Here is an 18,565-nt window from a genome sequence, read left to right on the forward strand (position 1 = left end):
GATTGCTACTATGCTGTCTATGCACTTGCAGAAGTTTAATTCAATAGGAGTTTTGCAGAAGTTCCTAATAGATTATGCCCAGTGCACAAATATTCTCACGTCAAGTGCCTGTTGCTCTAGAACTTATAAGAAGCTCAGTTTTAACTTGCCTATAGCCTTCTAGTGCTTAATAGTCTTTTTGCTTGACTACCCCATGGTAATTTCTTTAAAATGCAGGCTTAACTGCTATGGTTAGCTGCTTAGGCTGGGCAAATTAAATTAAGCCTCTGGCATATGATTTAAGCTTTGTTTCAGCTAATTGAGCATCTAATGGGTGAGGATGAATATGAGCTATACAGAGAAATATTGTTTTTCAAAGTTTTTCCGATTAACAACCATTCAGATGAGTTAACAGGAGCATTTAAGCAGACACTTTCTCAAGCAAGTTTAAAATGAATCGTTGAGCCTTGCAAGAATACTGTCATTGTATGAAGTGTACTCTGAGATATTCACCCTGTCTCACTTCTCCTTTTCATTCCTCTGTTTTACACGTTAGTAGTGAATAGCCTGTTGGTTTTTATCGGCCATAAGCATGGTCAAACTTTCTTCCTAACCTCACTTCTCTTGCTGCAATTGGCCGATCTGTTGTGATGTCACAGAAGCTTTTGTTGTCCTTGGATGTTTAGACAGCTGTCTTACTCTAGGCTTGCAAGAGCTGTGGTGACATCAATGGAGCTGCTACAGCTCATGGTTCTTCTGTTATCTGCCATTGGTCAGCTGCTGTGACCACATAGAGGACATTGCAAGCCTGTTTAGGGCAACAGGAAATGCTGCTAGGGCCGTGTGAGGAAAGGGAAGAAACTTTACCACATAGTACAGTGGTACCTCGGGTTACATACACTTCAGGTTACATACGCTTCAGGTTTCAGCCTCCGCTAACCCAGAAATATTACCTCAGGTTAAGAACTTTGCTTCAGGATGAGAACAGAAATTGTGTGGTGGCCCCATTAGCTAAAGTGGTGCTTCAGGTTAAGAACAATTTCAGGTTAAGTACGGACCTCTGGAACGAATTAAGTACTTAACCCGAGGTACCACTGTAGACTAAAGAGTCAAGACAGAAACAAATATACAATAGGAAAAGCAGAGAAAAAGATGTAGGGTGAAAGGGGTTGGATTTTAGGACAAAGTTGGTCTGGAATAAGGAAGGAACCGAAAGAAGCTTAAGTCACACAACCACACCAGCCACCTCTAAAAACTCTCCAAGGAAAAGAGAAAATAACTCAAACGATTTCTGGTGTGTTCCATTTGCATCCTTTCTGTATCTCTTAAAAAACATCCTCAGTTGGTGCAAATAAAAGGAGTACTCTGGTAATGTCATTCCCAGATGGAAATTTAGAACTGTCTGTCACAGGCTCACATCCCATTCCTGTGTCTCCCTTTCCTCTCCCTGGTATTTTCCAGTCGTGGACAGCTTGGGGAAAGTTTCACAACTGTGTCAAATGGGCCAGAGAAACAGCACGAGTTTTCTAAGGCTCAGAAGCTGTTCTGAAGCTTTAGGACTTGCCTGCTTTGGACCCAGGTTATTACAAGTCCAAATATGTTGAGAGCAGGTCACTTTGACTTGAACCTACTTCATCCAAAATCAAATGCACAGTCCTAATTGTTATAAGAATTCTAAGGTCCCAAAAATAAAAAAATGTTCATAAATGTACAAAGCAAACACACATATAAGTATATAAACCATGTGTCTGAAACAGGACAGGAGAGCAATCCTGAAGCCATTTTGACTCTCCCAAATTGACCTCAAATATTTCTCTGCAAGGAGGGAGGAAATGGAAAAGCCTCTCCATTGTCTTTTGCTTACCTGTCTAAAGGGTGTATTTGTGTATGAATAGGGTGAGCCTGTGACCTGGTTTCAGGAACTAAAAATGTTTACCATCACAAAAGAGTGGCCAGGCTGCCCAGGTAAAGCAACCAGTGACCATTAACGGATATGCTGGCAAACCGGATTTCTTCTGTAGACGGCCTCCTGTGATATATTTCTGCTGTAGACCCACCTCCTTCTGTGATGTATGTATGATGTTTTGAGGGGTGGTCTTGAGCTACAGGGTGGGCAATTTCAAAATTCTATATAAGGGCTTGCACACCATTGTTCGGGGTTCCTCCTCTCTCCCACGTGTGGTGAATGAGGACCCTGTTGCAATAGTTTAATAAAGTCCATGCTTACCTGTATACCTGAAGGAGCGTCTCCACCCCCATCGTTCAGCCCGGATGTCTGCTTAATGCTCTAAGCTGCTTCCATCCAGCTGTCCGTTTCTTGGCTCACCTGTGTTTTCATTTGAGTGACCTGGGAATGTCATGGGAGGCAGCTGGAGCATTGTCATGCAACCACCACAATCTTTTCTGAAGTGGTACCTCCCTCGTCTGGCAAAAGGGAGCCCGGTGGAGTTGAACCCAAAATCCCACTAAGGGTACTCTTGTAGAAAATGGCTGCTTGGTTGCCCATGCAATCCAGATTTCAAGGCATTTTGTATTCAGAGTACACAACATCCTTTTTATTTGAAGACAATTTACCATCCGACATGTTTTTCTTATCATGTTTGCTGTTAATCTTCTATTAGCTTTATCTTATCTACTCCTTTTGTAAGAAAATTTGGAGCAGAAAAGACAAGCTAAGCATAGTATGCTGAGAGCCAGAACAAATGGCAAGCAGGGAAGACCAGGCCTATCGTCATGGCAACTGCTATCCCGATACAAATCGTTGGCGGGTGAGTGAAATTCCTTTCAGTGGGACAGTATTAAGATTTGTTGCAAAGTTTCTATAAAATGTGGCTGTAATACTGTAATAACAACTCGTTCTATGCAAGTATGTTCAGGAAACAATCAGGGCATACTAGGCCAGCAGAAAATTCGGACGAGAATTTTTCAGCAAACAACTGCTGCTGTTCTTATTTTATTTCTACACTGCTCTTCTCCTAGTGGGAACCTGTGGTGCTGAACACAAAAATTGCAATCAGAAAATTAAAAACATCTTAAAATAAAAGCTCTTACCAAATATGGAAGAAGAAACAATAGCTGCTGAAATTCCAATTGGCGTTCATGCCTCAAAAACCCAAGGTAAACAGCTAGGTCTTCAATTTGCATCAGGGAGAAAATTCCTTATATGATGTTGCTGTTTGAAAATTGTAAAAACTTTTCAAGCAGACCTGACCCACTTCATACTCTATGTATCCCACAATTATGGGGGTCAATTCTCCACTCTAGGGCATTTAAACAGGCCGGTGCTGCTCTCAACAGCACAGTTGCCCCAGCACATCACCTATCCAACCCACCCTCTAATCATGCCTCTTTTGCAACCTTTTTCTTTCCAGGTCAGCGGGTTTTGTTATGGTTTTTTGCAGATCCAGGAAGGAATTTTCCCTGTGTATCAGGTTTCCACCTTCCTCGTAGCAATAGTAAGAACTTTGGTGGTTGGCGATAACAAGGTACCCCGTTAGAGGAGTACTGAGGAAAGTCTCTGTCCATAAAGCCAGAAGCGTGTGGCTGGAGGGCCATAAAAGATTCCCTCAGTGCCTGCGGAAGGGGGACCATTTGTGTAAACACACATTTTCCCGCGTTCCTATTTTCCCCCAACTGACCCTGTCATACCTCAGACCCCCGGCTGGGAGTTGAGAGGGATACACGTCCAATGCTTATGCCAAGGTTTACCTACAATTGAAAACAAAGTTGTGGCCATTTTTCAATCCCAAAATGTTGCATCCTTTCATTCCGCAAGGTGGTCTGGCTCCCTGGGGAGGGGCTGCTGCGACAGGGTGCGCAATATCCTTTTATTTGCTTTAAGCCCAGAATACTGATTTACTTGTAATGCCATTTTGAAGAAAATATCCTTTTATTAACTTTAAAACATAGTAACTTTTAAGATGTATTGATTTGATTTGTTCTCTCTTCTGTTGTGAGCCTATTTTTTGTCGCTGTCCCCACCCGTCCGCATGGAATTCCTGCTACCCCAAGCAAGGAATTTAGGTTAACATTCTGAAATCTAAGGTACACTGACAGCTTTTGTATTAAGACTAGATTGGCACACCACTTGCACTATTTGCACAGGGGTAGTGTTCTGGGTCATCGCGTGCAACAGCAAAGCTTGGATAAACCCATTACGCCCCCTTTTCCTGCCACTTCCAGGTTTGTGGCAATGTGTGAGTGCATAGTCATGAATGCTTTGATCACGTGCAAAATGGTCATTGCCTGTATCTGAATGATCTGAAGTAATTTTGAAATCAACCAACTATACTTCCAGCTAAGCCTTTAAGTTGATACAGCACACACACACACACCCCGCCCGGCCATAAATGGTGTCCCAACAGTTAGGATGTATATGGTTTTGTAAGTTATTTCGGCATTTTCCTCATGCTTTCACTCATCAGGTGTCTATACAGCAAAGAGAATTAGATGAGGCATTCCAGGTTCTCTGCTTACTGCGAAGATCTTGTACATAGCCCGTAACCTAAGGATCACGTCAGGTAAGCCCTGATGTTACACTCTTATTGGCACAGACAGAAGAGCAACACAAACTGATGCTTTGGCAACAGAGAAATCTTTGGATTATATTGAATACTATTGCAACAGAGAAGGCCAGAGCTGAATATTTTATCTCTAAAATAGTGATCAAAGCAGCTCGACAAAAAAGTTATCACATTTTTTTTATTAGCAATCTTGCATCACACAGCCCGCCCCCAAAGATATAAAATCTTCCTAGGGAAATATATATATATATGAAAACCTTTCAATTAAATCAGCTGGCTTCAAGGGACAGTATGAAAAAAATGAGACACAACGTAAAGGAATGTTAAAAATCCTTAGCATGGTGGAACTCCTGCAACAAGAAATTTAGATTCAGCTTTACATGATTGCTTTAAATGCACCGATTTCTTCCATTAAAAAAAAAAGAACATATGATAAATTGTTCTTAACATATATGGGCATCAAAACTGACATTAAAATGTGTACAAGTTTGAAAAACGTTCACAGGAAATGCAAGGAATAAAAACAGTAAATCATGATTTTCCCCCTTTCCTTAGATTAGTATGAACTGGACTGCAATTTTGACAACTTTATATTTTGTATTGAATTAATTGCCACTGCCTTAGAAGGCATTAGCTTTCAGACTAGAATTATTTTGACTTAATACAAACGTCTGCTGGTTAAGGAACATTCAGGCATGATTGTACAGCCAATGAAAAATAAATGAGTAAAAAAATAGGCTGCAATCCTATGCTTGCTAACTAAGAAGTTTAGGCTGCAATCCTGAACACACTTACCAGGAAGTAAGTCCCATTCAACGCAACTTCCAAGTAGACATGCATTTTAATGTAGACTTACGCAATAGGATTTCTGAGGGAACATGTCGTAAGATTGGGCTGTATGTCTAGTCACACGAAACATTATTTGGAAGTTTGTTTTACAAGTAAACAGACTACAATTCATTGCATCTTTTTATTTTTCGGAATTTTAACCTTTTGAATAATTTTTACTCCCTTAAGAACAATTAGAGGCTTCCAGTAAATATTTCCCACTTATGGACATCATAAAACTGAAGAAGTAGTTACAGGAATGTTCTGCTGGCATTTAAGGATTTCATCTAAAGAAAAAGTATTCATTTTTTATGTTTATTGCATAACATGATTCATTTATAGCTTCTTAATACTCTTCCACTGTACTATTTTCCCCCAACAGTTCACATGAAATTGTGTGAATACAAAAAATGAAATAGGGAATCTATATAGTGTCCTCTGAAGAATGCCTTCGAAACATGAAAATTATAAAAGAATTTAATGTCACTAAGATGGGAAATGTGCCTGGATATCAACATGGCATAGATCAGATTACTACAGTACAAAAATGTGCGACTATAAAAGCCATTCCCCCATTAAAATATTAGTTTCAGAGGAAATTATGTATCAGCAAAACTTAAAAAAGGCGAAGGTTAAAGGAACTGGAATCATACAGAATTGCAATTTACAGTGCATTCCTACATATGTCTACACAGGAGCAAGTCCCATTGGGCTCAATGGAACATGCCCCAAGGTGTTTATAGGATTGCAGCCTTTACTGGTTGCCAATAGTAAACAGTAACTTTATTTAGGGAAGTGGAACTTTTAAATCCCCATGGCTTCAAGAACTCAGTGTAAAATACTGGAGGCAGAAATACTGAGGAAAAGCATCTTCAGAAATATGTAACAAACATTAGCAAAATAAGCATGGACATTTAAGTTTGTACAGTGACATTTTAAAAATATAGGCACATGATTCTCAATGCACTGTTTGCTACAATATACATGGCAAGGCAGCTTTTGCACACCTTTAAATTTACGTGTATGTTGCAGTTTAACTGATAGGTGAATTTTACAGTATCATTTATTCTTCCATTGTTTTAATTCATTACATCGTTTTCTACATTCAATTAGAGAATTCAGACCACCACCAGAACAAATTTGGTGCAGGAGAACGGAATGTAACCACCACTGTCAAATAAAAAATATGTGTTTTAATGTCCTTGCCCCTTCCCCCAAAAAAACACTACATGGACACCAATAGAGTAACAAGATGTATCAAAAAATAAGGCACATTTATTTTGATATTGAAATATTGAAATAGAAAAAGGCTTTCAGAGAGCATTAGTATCCAAATGTTCTGTAAAAAAATCTTGTATTCATGAAATTATAGACTTAACTTTCCTTACTCTTCATAATGGAGTAATTGCACATATCCCAATGTGTCAAGTAATGAAACAGAAGTTTGTTTGACATTTCCAAGAAAGATGAATCTAAAATTCCGGAATTTTAACTTCTGCCACTTCAAGATGGTAGGACAAGTGATTATAATTTTCCACACTTCTCAAAGGCTCTTGGATTTCACTCTACAGCTAGAGTGGGATAAATGCAGACTCCATGTGGAACAAAATTGTAACTGTCGCTTATAGAAGTCTTTACAAGTATTTGGACAATAGCTTCGCCAGAGCATATTCAGGGTTTTAATTCCAGACTGTACTATCTGGGATTTCAACAATATGTAATTATTTAAGACCCAATTACAGATCAGAAAACCATTTAAAAATCAACAGTCCTAACCTTTCAAACACAAAATCATAAACTTAGAAGCCATAAACTAACATTTAACCTGAGATTCACTATGTCGATGAGAATATCCTTTGTTTTTCTTCCACTTCTTATACTGATGTTGGCATTTTGTTTATAGTAAAGTTGCTTGCTTGCATCATGGCTTTTTACTGTGCTGGAGATCAAATAAATTCTAGAGTGAATGTACTGTCACAGTATCCAAGAAGCTGGAATAGAAATGTGCTTCTTATTGCACACCAATCTTTGAGAAAAGTTGCAGATTCTTCTTTAGCATTTGAGTTCTAAAGGTCAAGTTTCATCTCAGCTGAATTCTGTATGTGTTTATCTCCATAGGACTCATACTGATTTCACTAATGTTTCTGGCATCTGGAGGTGAATGCATCAAAGATAAGGATGTAGGTATAAGACTTCCCACATGGAACTTGTTAAAGAGTCTGTGCACCTTTAGCTGGAAAAGTAAAAAAAGATCATTATTTACAACACAGAATTGGACATGAATTTTAACTTCACTCTTTAATGATTTTCCAACTAAGTTCCTCACAAGTAGATTCTAACTAGGGCTGGCGAAATATGGATATATCGTCCAAAACCGGCTTGAAGTTCACATCGGGAAAACCATTTTGTAATATTTATAACCTGGCAATATATCACAAATCACAATGTGTGAGGGCTGGGCAATATCTGGCTTTCAAAATCGTGATATATCACCAGCAAAACATAACAATATACCATGATGTCTGAAATAAGGATGGAACTATGCAGAGGTGAACAGGGCACTACAATTCTGCTCACTTAAGTGAACTGCAGGCTTGTGTTTCTCAAGCAGCAGTCCCTCATCATGCAACATGGGAGACGTCTCTTAAACTGAAGAAACTTTCAGGACTGGTTTGTGACATAGTATAAGAGCCTGCTATTCCAAGGAAAGAAGGTAGAAAATCCAATTATGCACGTCCAAGGCATTATCAAAAGCAGCTGACTCAATCTCTGCCAACTTGTTTCTCTTCTACCGTATGACTAAATCTAAAATATTGTAGAATACCTTTCCCTGAGTTGTAGAGCAGAGGAGGCCCAGGTCTGTGCTTGTGAACCTACAATCAAATCCCTTCCTGTGAACAATCAGGGCTGCTTCCTCAGATGGCCCAGAACCTGCCTGCAAAACAAAAGGAGAAATTGTGGGCAAAAGGGGGTGGGGAAAGGAGGAAAGAACTGTAGCGTCTGGGCAGAGGCACAAACTTTTGAATCGTGACTGAAACTGCTAGGAAATTGACAAGTTACTCTGGAGCCCAACATTGCCTAACTTCACTGATTATTGCTATGATTTTAGACCTCAGTTATATGGCCATAACAGGTTCAGTCACATACATAATTTTAATTACTGTATTAAAACTTAGAAGATGTTGGCATACATAGCAGTTATATCCCCAAATGCATGTGCAGGAATACAGATGTTATCTGAAGCAGGTTATGTGCTAATAAACAGCTCAGTAAGATGAACAAAGCATCTGTTACTTTATATACCATTAGATTCACTTGGCAGTGGCACTAAAAACTAAGCCAGAAATTCAGGCAAAATAACCTCCCACATAACTAAAACAGTACATACAATTGTACAAAAAGTAAGTGTCTAAGCTTTTTTAGTTGGTTTTTTTTTTAAGGATTCAGGAGCCTACAATGTTAGCAGGCACATACAATAGCTCTTCTAAAAGGCAGAAGATGGGAATACATGATAGGTGTGCAAAATATGTACATTTTTTTTGAAGTGAAACTCTCAAAACCCATGCTGTCAGCTACTAAATGACACTGAAAACACCATTAGAGAAATTTACACAAAGAGCCATCCATTACTAGTAGCCACTGACAGACGTATCCTCCATGAAGCTGTCTAATTTAAGCCAATTAAAACTAGTGGCCACCACCATAACTTATGGCAATAGTATGTTGTGCCCTGCACTGAAGTACATTTCAGGCGTATCATCTATCCCTTTAACGATAGCAAAACAAATACGGCAGCAAATTTCAGCATGCCTACCTGTTGTCCATTAAGCAAGATTGTCTGCTTTTTTGTTAGGCTTTTGCTTTGCTTTAAAATATTTGTATTCTAAAGGCTGCCCACTATCCACCCAGTGTGTAAGAACACTTTTCCCTTTATTTATTTAATGCTGTGAACAGGAGCATGGCTATTTTATGACAAGGCTTCATCACACCTTCCCTATTTTTGTGGGGAGGGGGGGCGGGGGGCGGGGAGATGCTACTGCCGAGAGAGAGAACAGAGGCAAATGTTATCTGGAAAAGTCTTTTGGTTCTTCTTGATTAACAAAATTCACCTTATTCTCTGTCTGGTTTAAATCTGAGTATTTTAATACTACTAATGAAAGATTGCAACATTTGGTAATTTCACATTGTCTTAAATATGTTGATGTTTATCATTCCAATAATATGCATCATTAAGCAGAGAAATCTACAATTTTATTGTTCCTTGTACAAAAATGATGGTTTGTGGTCTATAAGGAAGCAGACATTTATCACTCTCAACTTCAGTAGACTCACATAATGAAAGCCCATACGTAGCATACACAGAGTTATTGCCCATGGAAATTAATTCTGTTTGTGGTGTAGAAAAGAAGTGACTGCATCTGTAAATCTACATTCATGGAAGTACATGTCACAAGCTAGGTTGCAAAGCATTGTTATAGGTAGGTACGGAACTGTGCATCTCAAGTACATCATCCTAGTAATCAGACTCAAGCCCTTGCTCACTTCTCAAACTTACTTCTGCACTGCTCTTTGACACCAGTGAGTATCATTAACAGTGTCAATAATGTCAGGCACATTTTATAGTGTTTAGAAGTAAAAGATGCTAAGACTGTACTAATTTCTTCGGAGACCCATTTCAGAAGTCTTGTAAAGGGGCTTTCTAGAAAGCAGTAGTTTTGAGTACAATGAAATAACTATTTCAAACTTATTTCAAGCATACCTTTGATTGTATGGTTCTTAAGTTAACTATATTCATATCACAGGGCATGGATGACATTAATGGAGAAAAGGTATTCAACAGCGATGGGATGCCGATGTCTGCATAGGTAATCATTGGAATCAAAGGATGATTTATAAAAGATGATGTTATATGACTAAGGAGAGAAGGAAAGCTGACTGTCGATTTTTCTTCTTTCTATTAAAAAAAGAAGATAGTAGTAAGCTGTTTTCAGTTGTGGTACATTGAACATATATGCATTCATTTAAGCTGATAAATGAACCCATGAATAAAACTAAATGGCATTTGGGACATAGGTAGCCAACAGTGTTTTAAAGTCAACAGTGCCCCCAAAAGATTACCATAAACAGACAGACACTCTAGCGGTCAAAAGAAGCCACAGCACCGTTTAGGGCACATACTTTAACCTATGGCACAGTGTGTGAATTGTGTAGTTTCTCTTTCTCTCATATAGAAGTGGTTATGCAGCATTTGGGAGTGCTTAGCTGATCTATTGGGGCTCTATATGCATATACCAAAGGAACTGGTTCTTTATCATCCATACTCTCTGTGGGGGTCTTTTGCATCCCTCTGTCATGCTGGTTCCTGATGGATAACTGAACAGTGTGCTCTTTTAATCCTGAAGCAAACAAAGGTACCCTTTTCTTGGTTTACTGGGCTGTTTCTCTGTGTGTCTCATTTAACTAGGTAACCTGCTATACTCTGCCTGTATCCAACATTTGTAGCACTATTTATGGTTTTTCAGGCAGTGTTAATAAAGATTTTAAATTTAACTGCTACTACCTCAGACTTCCCTGGGGTCCCAGTATAATGATCTTCTGACTACACCATAGACTGGAATGGCGTTTATCTTTGTCAAATCTGTACCACTTAAGACTGTGATAAATAAATACATTTAATTTAAAGCAGCTTGGCTTGTACACTCAGGATGTTCTTTATGCACCCCTGTGAAAATTTGCTAAGTTGTGCATCTGTATGACTTCACTCTATAATAGATAAAGTCATATGACGCAAAGCATGATGCTGAAATATTTCATCTTAAGAGTAGTGTAGAGGACCAAATATTCAACTATTGTCATTGCTACCCCTCTCCCAACAATGAGCTTACTGTTGGTCCCCATTGCCTTTACCACCACAATCACTGTTTCTATTCCCCCCCTTCTGCATGTAGAAGGCCCCATGTGCTCCCCTGCAATCCACAGGAGTCTTACAGTGATGCCCGATGTCTACAGTTCTACAGATGGAAGAATCACCTTTCGCCCAACCCCCTTCCACCAGAATTTATTTGGACTTAGTGAGTGACATTATAGCAACATATTCTTTCATATGAACTCCCTAAAACAGGGAAGAACAGAAAAACTTTATGACACACCATAGTCAGGTTCAATAACATAAGTGAATCCATATTTGGAAAACTTAAAGATTAATGTACTAATTAGAGATATGGAGAATCCCTTGGTAAAATGTTCTTATGATACATATACATGTACATATATTTGGAAGCTAATATTTAAGAAACTGAAATCAAGTTATTTGTAACACTTCTCCTACCATATCTACTCCATTTCTTTTCTCCAACAGAATTCGGAATAGATTAGCTGTGATTTTGTTATCTTGTACACCTTGTCCTAAGCCTCGATTGTCGTCCTGCATAAGTCGGCGATCCATGATGACCTCTAATTGGCCTAAAAACAAACATTCGTCTTATTTTGGATCCACCACTCAGCACTCTGTTAAAGTATCTAAAAATCATGCTGCTACGAAAAGACAGACTACCCATTATTCTACATATGCATAAAGGATAGAATTATTAAAAGGTATAAAAAATTGGACGTCTTAAAGCTCTCCTAATGCAAGATCTTTTGTCCAAAATATTCATAAACATTGCTCTATTTATATTACTTTTTCCTCTAATGTTTCAGCAAGCACCTACATATCTTATCAACTATTCATAGAGCCTTGATTAGCCTTGGAGAATTCCATGGAACTTGAAGGCCTTTGAGCTATGTTATGACCACAACATTGTTTACTTTCCAGCATAGTCAGTCTTTAAAACCTTCTAGTGTTACTTACCACTTTTTAAACTTGCAACGCCAAGAGACTGAGCAGAAAGAAGAGACAAGCGTATCTTGCTATCCTGGACATAAGCCATTGTTGCCATTGGATAAATATTTGCTTGAAGAGGCAATTTGCTCATTGTCTGTCTAGGCTGAATCTAAATTATCAAATGTGACTTCAGTAAATTTCACTGATAATTTACATAAGACAAATAGAAAAATAGATTTTGCTAAAAGGTAACTGAATACAGTCGTACCTTGGAAGTTGAATAGAATCTGTTCTGGAAGTCCGTTCGACTTCCGAAACATTTGACTTCCAATGCGTGGCTTATGATTGGCTGCAGGAGCATCCTGCAGCCAACTGGAAGCTGTGGAAGCCCCATTGGATATTCGGCTTCCGAAAGAACGTTTGAAAACCGGAACACTCACTTCCGGTTTGGAATTTGGAGCCGGTTTGGTTTGGAGCCAAGGAACGACTGTACTATACTTTCAGGCTTGCCCAATTTCTGTTTCTTTCCCTAAAACCAAGCTATTGATGACAGCCTATAAACAAGTTATCTTTCTAACTAATATTTTAACAAACAAACATCTGTATGCAACTCAGCTAAATCTGTGGGAGCTCCCAGAGGAAAGTCACAGATTAAAATCTCAGTGAAAGGGTGAACTGGTATAAGAGAAGGCAGTTAACAACTGGGTTTTTATTTCTCTTCATCAATTTTGAGATTCACTTGCTTTCTGTGTGCCTGCTAATCTTCTCATTTACCATGTGCAAGAGCTTGCATACATGTTGCTGAAAATACAGGGAGCTTGCCTGAGTGAGGTCTGATGCATTCCACCATGGCTGTGGGTTCATCAGCAAACATACTGATTGCACCAACCTCAGGTTATGCTAGTTGATAACTCCCTTTTAAAGGGAATGGAAGCACCTCTCTGCTGTCCTGACTTGGGAATCCAGATAAGTGAGAGAGACAAAACATGGGGGCAGACATGGTATCATTAGTGGGAGATAAAAGGTGGCATTTCTTCCTTAATGTCTGATAAAATTGAGTGGAATTTTAAAAAAATAGGGGATGAGGAGGATGGGAAGATAACGTAAATATTTTAAGATTATCATCCAGTTTATAGAAATTTTTAATTGTTACTAATTTTTTTAAAAAACACCACTCCAATAAAAGATGAGAGTAAATGTTAACAAAAAGGCTAATCTAAAACGTAGAACATAACCCCTGTGTTTAAATTAACATGCCGTTTACCTGGTATCCATTGAGGTCAGTGTAAAATCTGTTATGGCTTTCTATGTCAGATGAAATCCGCATTGCAATCTCACGATTGTATTCTCCTCTAATGTCCACAATGTTGGATACCTCAAGGGACTGACCTTCAAGTCCTAAATATAAAATGAGATTCAGTAATTTCTAAATACTAGTCAAACCCATGATCTTAAGCAGTAAGGAACCAGTCAAGTGCAACATATATTTGCAGCTCAATTGGAGCCACATAAAGAGGGGTTTCATAGATGCTTCTATCGGTTGAATCTCTAGAGCTGCATATCCTGCTTTAGAAGAGGACTGGAACCAAAGGAAAGATGTCAGAAGATGCCATCTTTTGCACATGATATATTTATTAATTCAACTGATTCCACCTTTGTTGCTCTCCTTTGATTTTCAAAAGTAGTGTGAATTAAAGAATGAGTTGGGAAATTGTTTATAATGAGCTTTGGGGAAAATGTTTAGATTTACCTTCCACTAAAAAACCAGAGCCCTTTTTGTTGGGAATAACCCAGACAGAAATTCCCAGGGGCCAGAAAAGTTTTGTTTATGTATGCAACAACAACAGCCCGTGTTCTGTCAGCCCCCAAATGCAAAGTGAGCAAGGTCCCTTGTAAAGAGCACTGGCAACTTTAGATGTTAGAATATGAAGAAAAACTTGCAGGTTTAACCCACAGAATAATAGAGCAAGAAGAACATATATTTAAAGAAGAATGGAAAATATTTACTGAATATATGGAGAATAATTGTACACAGCTGAAAACACTGGCAGCATTCAGATAAATTCAACAGAGTAAACAATATTTGATTGATGTAAAAGTGGAAAATTGATTTGAATTGTTATAGTAAAATATGCAGGAAAGTATTATTTGTAATATGAACTATGGAAGGAGAAGAAGGGAAGCCATTGGATATTTTAAAGGTTGTATAATGTTTACCGTATATACTCAAGTATATGCCGACTTTTTCAGCAATTTTTTTATGCTGAAACCCCCCCCCCATGGCTTTTACTTGAGTGAGGGTCCCTGGCAGAGGCTGTTGTGTATATCTATAGATATACAGATATATAAGGCTGTTAGTTGAAACCAGTTGACGTTCCCAAACACTTTTCAAAGGCACCACCACAAACAATGGATTACATTAATCTAAAGTAGGCTGAATAAATGTAGCAGATCAAAGAGTTCATTTCTGAACAACTCTCACTGCAGTTAACAAGTTTCTAAAATGGTAAACTGTAGGAAAGTCAACTGTATTCACATGCACCGAAACAAGACAATATTAAACCCCAAAAAGAACTGGAACATAATTGCACAGCTAGATTTGCTAACAATACATTACCATGAACTTTGTAAAGTCGTATTGTGTGTGTCAAATGATGGAAAAAAGTAGTAACTTCAGAAAAGATCCTCCCATGTGTAACTCGTATGATAGGTGGATCAGAGAAAACATAGGGCTGCAAAAAGACAAAAGCAAAATTATGTTAGTACTTTGAATCTTCACATTTCACTGTCTTGCTTAAGGGGGGGGGGCACTGTTGTTGCGACCCTTCAGAGGAGCTCCAAAAAGTAGGAAGAAGCATGTCCCTCCCACATCCTCTTTCACCACATCCGTGGAATGCCTTGAAAGAGCTCCAAGTTAAAATCGTACTTTGTATGAGAGAGATGGATTTTGGGCCACATTTATATTGTCAAAGATCCCTCAAGCTTCAACCAAGAGCTATATGAACAAAGGACAATTGTTATTCAACGACATCTGATCGCTAATTAAATAGTTTCCCTCTTTCTGGCACAGCTTTTCATAAAACTGGAATATTTATTTTTGGAAATCCCAAGAAAACTGGGAGATGGCCTTCTCAGTCATCGGCAGCAACAACAAGCCCCCTCCCCTTATAAATGCACAACCAGGAGCACATTTCAAAGGTCCTGATCACTCATTGGCTGCCGCATCTCCACCTGCCCCTCATCTGATGGAGGCCTGGGACAGGTGATTGTGGTTTTGGGGGTGGGTGGGTAACAGCTTCATGAGTCAAGCAGGGACCCCTTCCAGACCTAATTAGGTCTGTGGATTGGATGCTCCTCAATCCTGCTGTAGATCCCCGTTTCCAAAATGTTTTGTATCTGCAGTTTATCTTCAGTGAAAAATGAAGGCCCATTTCACTATCTACTTCAATATTTTAGGTTGGCTGTGCAGTTGCCCTTCCGCAAATGGAAAGCTTCCTTCCATTGATGGAAGAAGCTGTGGAGTACAAGACAATTCCCCCTGATTTCCTCACATCATCTCTTACAACCTGGTTCTCCCAATCCCTAAGGGTATGTTTTCAAGAAACACCAAGGGGCTGCAGCAAGAAGGCGTAATCAGCAAAAATCACCCTGCCTCTGTTTCTTCCAATAAGAGCATATCTGGGTTAAGTCCATATTTTTTTTTAGTGATACCTATATAACACAACAAGTGATAAAAATGTTCTGAATCAGATCTCGGTTTACCACTAATGGATAGCTAAATGAGCACTGACTCTCAAGAGATTCATCCTCCTTTCTTCCCAGTCAGTCATGGCTCACTTTTCTCAATCCAGTGCTCTTCTGGGAGGTCACAACATCTATTTCAAAAGTGGGGGAAGTTTTCCACTAGCAGAAGGGTACCTCTGGATCAAAGTCAGTATATACACTCTTCCCTGCTTTCCTCAATATAGTCCAAACACAAGCCTATTATTATTACCTTGGCGTCTCCATCCGGTAAGAAGAGATAAGCCCCACTCTTATCTCGGTTACTTGTAGTCCCATACCAAACAAATTCCATCTTGACACGGTGATTTTTATTATTCTCTTTTGTATTTACTTTCTAAAGGAATAACAACAACAACAACAACAACAATACTGTTATTCCAATTTCTTTCAATATCAAAATATTTTCAAATAGTTAAATATACATACCTCAAGAAGCCCAGAATTCCCAGAGAACCAGACTTTCATGTAAGAGTTCTCTAGCATGATCTCATCCAGAGCATTCTGTATCTCTTTAACGTTGAAAACTCTATAGGGCTTGACTAGCTTAGCTTTGTCGTTATGATAGAGATTATAGTCCGCCAATGCAGCTTCAGAGCTCAGACCCTCCAGCAGCTGGTAAACTCCAAAACCCAAGGGTGGTATACGAACCAAGAAAGAAATCTGTTAAGTGAAGGCAAAGAAAGGTTATTTTTCCAATATCAAGAGCAGACATCCAAGTGTAAACAAAATTATTTGGTCCCCAAAGGATGACTTATACCAAGATCCTAAACTCACAACTGTGCTAGGAACTATTTTCTAATCAAAGCCAACATCCTTGTTATGAACAGGCATGTGAAAATAATGGTACTCAAGAGAGCTAGATCTCATTTAGCAGGATTCTTTTCAGTTTATTAAATCCATGCTTTCCCCACAATAAAGCAGAACCTAGGACACAATATTAGCTACAATAGCTGCCTTTCAAATAAACTGCGTTCAGTCAAAGATTCCACTACATCAATTTATCCTCATTTTCTTCTATTCTAAGAAATTCAAAGGTAATGATGCAATCAAATTCTTCTACGTTTGAGAAACTTGAGGAGCAATGAATCAACAAAAAAATATTTTGGAGCAACAAACCATCCTTGTTTTAATCACTGCATGTACTCTTACTTGAATATATAAAGAATATTAAAAGCATTGCAATGCTTTTCTTTAAAGCTGTTTCACACAAGTAAAGACGCTTACTTATATTTCAAGCAAGAGACAGAAAGGGAAATCAAGAACAGTTATTTTCTGCATGCTCAAACACTACAGCTGCAACCCCTCAGTAGGTTTCGTGCACTTCAGCAGTTGCAGGGGAAAATATGTTTTCATTTTGAACTTTTAGGAAACTGTTACAAAAAGCATAAGGATTATAGCAGGAAAAAAATGTTGATGGAAATTCCACAGAATTTTATGAGATTGGAGAGCCAAGAGAATTTGAAAGAAAATGTAACCTGGATTCTCCTTTCTCAGAGAGACAAACAAAATAACTTATTTTATGTTCAGAGAATTGTTAACTTCAAACTTACACATTCTCCTCTGACTTCTCACCACCAGGAAAAACATAATTAAACTAAACATTTGAAATGAAAAATTGATATATATTTTTTTGTCACTTTGGAACTATAACCTGGATTAAAAGAAAGCTTTAGTAGGACTACAATCCTATACCCAATTTCTTAGGAGCAACCTCCAAGAATTTAAAGTGAGTTTACTTCCAAGTAAACATGCATGCTGTAGTAATTTTATGCACCTTCCAAGTCTCAAATGCATAGGCATCTCATTATTATTTATGAAGGGGACGACAATAATCAAATCCCAAAGTTAAAATTATCACTTTTATGCTTTTAAAAAAATTCCCAAATACATTATCTAGCAACAGTTGTAGATGACTCAATTCCCTTTTTTGTTTGCCATTTGTACTACTGCTTCCCACATACAAAATATCCACATGCTTGTTCAATACACGTTCATAGATGTATTACAAATAGCTTGCCTGGTATGCATCATATGTTATTTTAGCAGCTCCATCCCATACTGCGGTAAGCTGGACCACAACTGGTCTTCCAGAAGGAGACAATACTTTAACTCGAGGTGTATTCACGTAGACTGAAACCACTGATGAGCGTTCTTGTTCTGTAGGATTATAAATCAAAAGGTACCTGCAAGAAATGTTGCCAGATCTTTACAAAAACAAAGTTATTTGATCAAAGACTTCTTTTTTCACCTGAATTACCAAGATAGGAAGTTATACCAAGAAAACATTAAAACAAAAAGAATACATGGGCACAATGCATCTAGATGCACAATGCATCTAATATGCTAGCTAGATATTAAGAGTTTTTCTTTTAAGAACACTTTTGAAGAGAAAATACTGAAAAGTTCTTGGCAAATCTTTTTCAGATAAATCTATTCATTTACCAGTCACCTGAAGTGTTTCATGTCTAGAGCCTCAAAATACAGTTTAATATGGTGTGTATATTCTCTTAAAAGCATATATAACTTGTTGAAATTACTTTATACCATTGGGTTGGGTTCAAATGAGCTTCCTCTGTTGGAGGAAACATTTGAGATCTATCTGCAAAACACTGAAAATCACCCAACAAAC

General features: G+C 38.3%; 1 protein-coding gene across 1 annotated transcript in view; it reads right to left on the reverse strand.

The window, feature by feature from the left end:
• Positions 1 to 5,047: 5,047 nt before the first annotated feature.
• Positions 5,048 to 18,565, reverse strand: part of MAN2A1 (mannosidase alpha class 2A member 1) — a gene marked incomplete at its 5' end in the record, with an annotated part of 55,649 nt that continues 42,131 nt past the window's right edge. Inside the window, 10 exons of the mRNA XM_081880348.1 lie at positions 5,048 to 7,563; positions 8,155 to 8,265; positions 10,090 to 10,284; positions 11,659 to 11,792; positions 12,181 to 12,322; positions 13,418 to 13,551; positions 14,771 to 14,885; positions 16,148 to 16,270; positions 16,363 to 16,596; positions 17,954 to 18,119. Coding sequence (XP_081736474.1) covers positions 7,411 to 7,563; positions 8,155 to 8,265; positions 10,090 to 10,284; positions 11,659 to 11,792; positions 12,181 to 12,322; positions 13,418 to 13,551; positions 14,771 to 14,885; positions 16,148 to 16,270; positions 16,363 to 16,596; positions 17,954 to 18,119 — 1,507 coding nt within the window. The 3' untranslated portion in view covers positions 5,048 to 7,410. The remainder of the gene's footprint in view (positions 7,564 to 8,154; positions 8,266 to 10,089; positions 10,285 to 11,658; positions 11,793 to 12,180; positions 12,323 to 13,417; positions 13,552 to 14,770; positions 14,886 to 16,147; positions 16,271 to 16,362; positions 16,597 to 17,953; positions 18,120 to 18,565) is intronic.

Source organism: Podarcis erhardii, assembly GCF_964252035.2.
Source record: "Podarcis erhardii genome assembly, chromosome: 11".
Lineage (NCBI taxonomy): Eukaryota > Metazoa > Chordata > Lepidosauria > Squamata > Lacertidae > Podarcis > Podarcis erhardii.